Source organism: Eimeria necatrix, genomic scaffold (assembly GCF_000499385.1).
Source record: "Eimeria necatrix Houghton genomic scaffold, Enh_scaff420, whole genome shotgun sequence".
NCBI classification, from domain to species: Eukaryota; Apicomplexa; class Conoidasida; order Eucoccidiorida; family Eimeriidae; genus Eimeria; species Eimeria necatrix.
In genome coordinates this window covers 1-2,500 of record NW_013654316.1, presented here as the reverse complement: position 1 = coordinate 2,500, position 2,500 = coordinate 1, and the positions used below count along the sequence as shown (strand labels likewise).

Below are 2,500 nucleotides of genomic sequence, written 5' to 3'. Positions count from 1 at the left end.
AGCAGCAGCAGCAGCAGCAGAAAGAGCAGCCTTCTCAACTGTTTCAGGGAGCCTCTGCATGTCAGGGACCCTCGACATTAACCGATGCGTAACGGGAATGGTAAACCCTAAACCCTAGCCCCAAACCCTAAACCCTAAACCCTAAACCCTAGCCCTAAACCCTAAACCCTAAACCCTAGGCAGCTGCGGCTTAGGGGTTCCTAAGCATCCCCTAAAGCTCCTAGATTGTTTCTGATTGCGTGCGACAACAAAACCGACCCCCAAACCCTAAACCCTAAACCCTAAACCCTAATTTAGGGTTTTGCGGTCTTCAGGTGGTCGCCGTAAGAGGATACTCTTTAGGCACGGGGGCCTTCAGCGTAAACCAAATCTGCGTTGCGGGGGCCCCCTCACCAGGGGCCCCTCTGGGGGCCCCCCAGGAGGCCCCCCAGGGGGCCCCCCAGGGGGCCCCCCAGGGGGCCCCCCAGGGGGGCCCCCTGACAGGGGGGCCCCCAGGGGCCCCCAAAGCGGTGGGAAGTGTAGAGTTTGATGCTGAAGACAAATATGTTTTGTTTGTTTCGGGTGGGTTTAGAAGACTAAGTGGAAAGTATAAACTAAACCCTAAACCCTAAACCCTAAATATAACTCTTTAGGATATCCCCAAACCCTAAACCCTAAACCCTAGCTCGCTTGCGGTCGCAGGACTGTCTTTGGGCTCCACTGTAAACCCTCGGCCTCTCCAGCTCTTGAGAGACTTCCTGCTTGGCGCCGCGCCGTACCAAACCCTAAACCCTAAACCCTAAACCCTAAACCCTAAACCCTGGACCCCAGCACAGGAGGGGCTCTCTCTTGTTTGGGAAAAGCAGCATTCCCGGCATTCCTGTTGCTGCTGCTGTTTGCTGTTTCGCGGGCTTCTGCTCTAGGGTTTAGGGTTTAGGGTTTAGGGTTTAGGGTTTAGGGTTTAGGGTTTGTGCGCGCAGCAGCGCTTCTCTGCGGCTGTTGGCTTCGCGCGTGGCGCAGGTGGTGGTTTGTGGGGACTGTTTGTCTTTGCCAGCAGCAGCAGCAGGAGGTGCAGCAGCAGCAGCAGAGGGGGGCGCTGCTGCTGCTGCTGCTGCTGCTGCTGCTGCTGCTGCTGCGCTGCAGGAAGCAGACGCGTTCCTGGCGCAAGTTGCTGCTGCTGCTCCGCTGCTGCTGCTGCCGGGCCCCACAGACCCCACAACGCATGCGCTGCCGCAGCTGTCTATACACCCCGCGCTGCTGCCCCACACCCGCCAGTTTGCTGCTGCAGCAGCAGCGCCAAACCCTCACGCTTTTGAACTTGACGGAGTAAAAAGAATTTAATTAATTATTTTATTTTATTTTATTTTATTTTATTTTATTTTATTTATTTAAAACTCCTTTCCGCAATTGCTGCTTCATTCTCCTTTTCTTCAATTAGCAGCAGCAGCAGCAGCAAACGGAACGCTGCTGCTGCTGCTGCTGCTGCTGCTGCTGCTGCTGCTGCTGCAGCAGCAGCAATGTTTTGCTTTTCTGTTTGAGTTCTTTTGTGCTGCAGATCCGCTTCATCGGAAGCAGCGGACAGCCGGTGAAAGACATTTGCCGCCAGAGCTGCCTCTCCCCCATAGGTAGGGTTTAGGGTTTAGGGTTTAGGGTTTAGGGTTTGCGGGAGCTGCTGAGGGTTTGGGGAGGCGCCGCGTCGGCCCCTTACTCTGAGGGTTTAGGGTTTGGCGAGGCGGGAACACGGCTAGGGTTTGGGCCCTATGTTTAGGGTTTAGAGTCTAGGGTTTAGGGTTTAGGGTTTAGGGTTTGCGGCTGCAGAGGCTCTCGAGCTGACGGCGCAGTGCCGCTGTATCGCCCCAACCGCGCCAGACACTCTCCCGTAAGTTGCTGCTGCTGCTGCTGCTGCTGCTCCTTTGCTGCTGCTGCTGCTGCTGCTGCTCTCTTGCTGCTGCTGCTGCTCTTGAGCTGCGGCTGGTGTTGCTGTTGCGCTGCTGCTGCTGCTGCTTTCGCGCTGCTTCTGCTGCTGCCCGTGCGCTGCCTCTGCTGTTGCTGTCGCTGCTGCTGCTGGTGCTGTCGCTCCTGCTGCTGCAGCTAGGGTTTAGGGTTTAGGGTTTAGGGTTTAGGGTTTGCGGCTCAGGTGCTATCCTTTTGTTGACCGAGACCCTTTTTGCATAACAGGCTCCAGCTCTTACCACGTGTACTTCGCGGGGCTGCAGCAGCAGCACGAGCACCGCCAGCTGGCAGCAGCAGCAGCAGCAGCAAACCCAGCAGCAGCAGCAGCAGCAAACCCAGCAGCAGCAGCAGCAGCAGCAGCAGCAGTTGCTGTTTGCATCCCTGACTTCAAGCTGCGGGGCGAAGCAGTTTTGCTGTCGCTAAAAACCCTCAGCTCCAGAACCCTCAAGTTCAGCTTGGCAAAGGGGAATGGCGAATAACTATTTATTTATTTATTTATTTATTTATTTATTTATTTATTTATTTATTTTATTTATTTATTTATTTATTTATTTTGTTTATTTGCTCG

General features: G+C 54.7%; 1 protein-coding gene across 1 annotated transcript in view; it reads left to right on the top strand.

Moving 5' to 3' along the window:
- The window catches only part of ENH_00052690 (DNA polymerase delta small subunit, putative), a gene marked incomplete at both ends in the record, with an annotated part of 5,871 nt that extends 3,460 nt beyond the window's left edge, over window positions 1-2,411 (top strand). Inside the window, 6 exons of the mRNA XM_013581458.1 lie at window positions 1-100; window positions 315-586; window positions 960-1,305; window positions 1,535-1,604; window positions 1,798-1,858; window positions 2,117-2,411. The exon at window positions 1-100 is cut by the window's left edge and continues 134 nt beyond it. Coding sequence (XP_013436912.1) covers window positions 1-100; window positions 315-586; window positions 960-1,305; window positions 1,535-1,604; window positions 1,798-1,858; window positions 2,117-2,411 — 1,144 coding nt within the window. The remainder of the gene's footprint in view (window positions 101-314; window positions 587-959; window positions 1,306-1,534; window positions 1,605-1,797; window positions 1,859-2,116) is intronic.
- Between the last annotated feature and the right edge of the window lie 89 nt (window positions 2,412-2,500).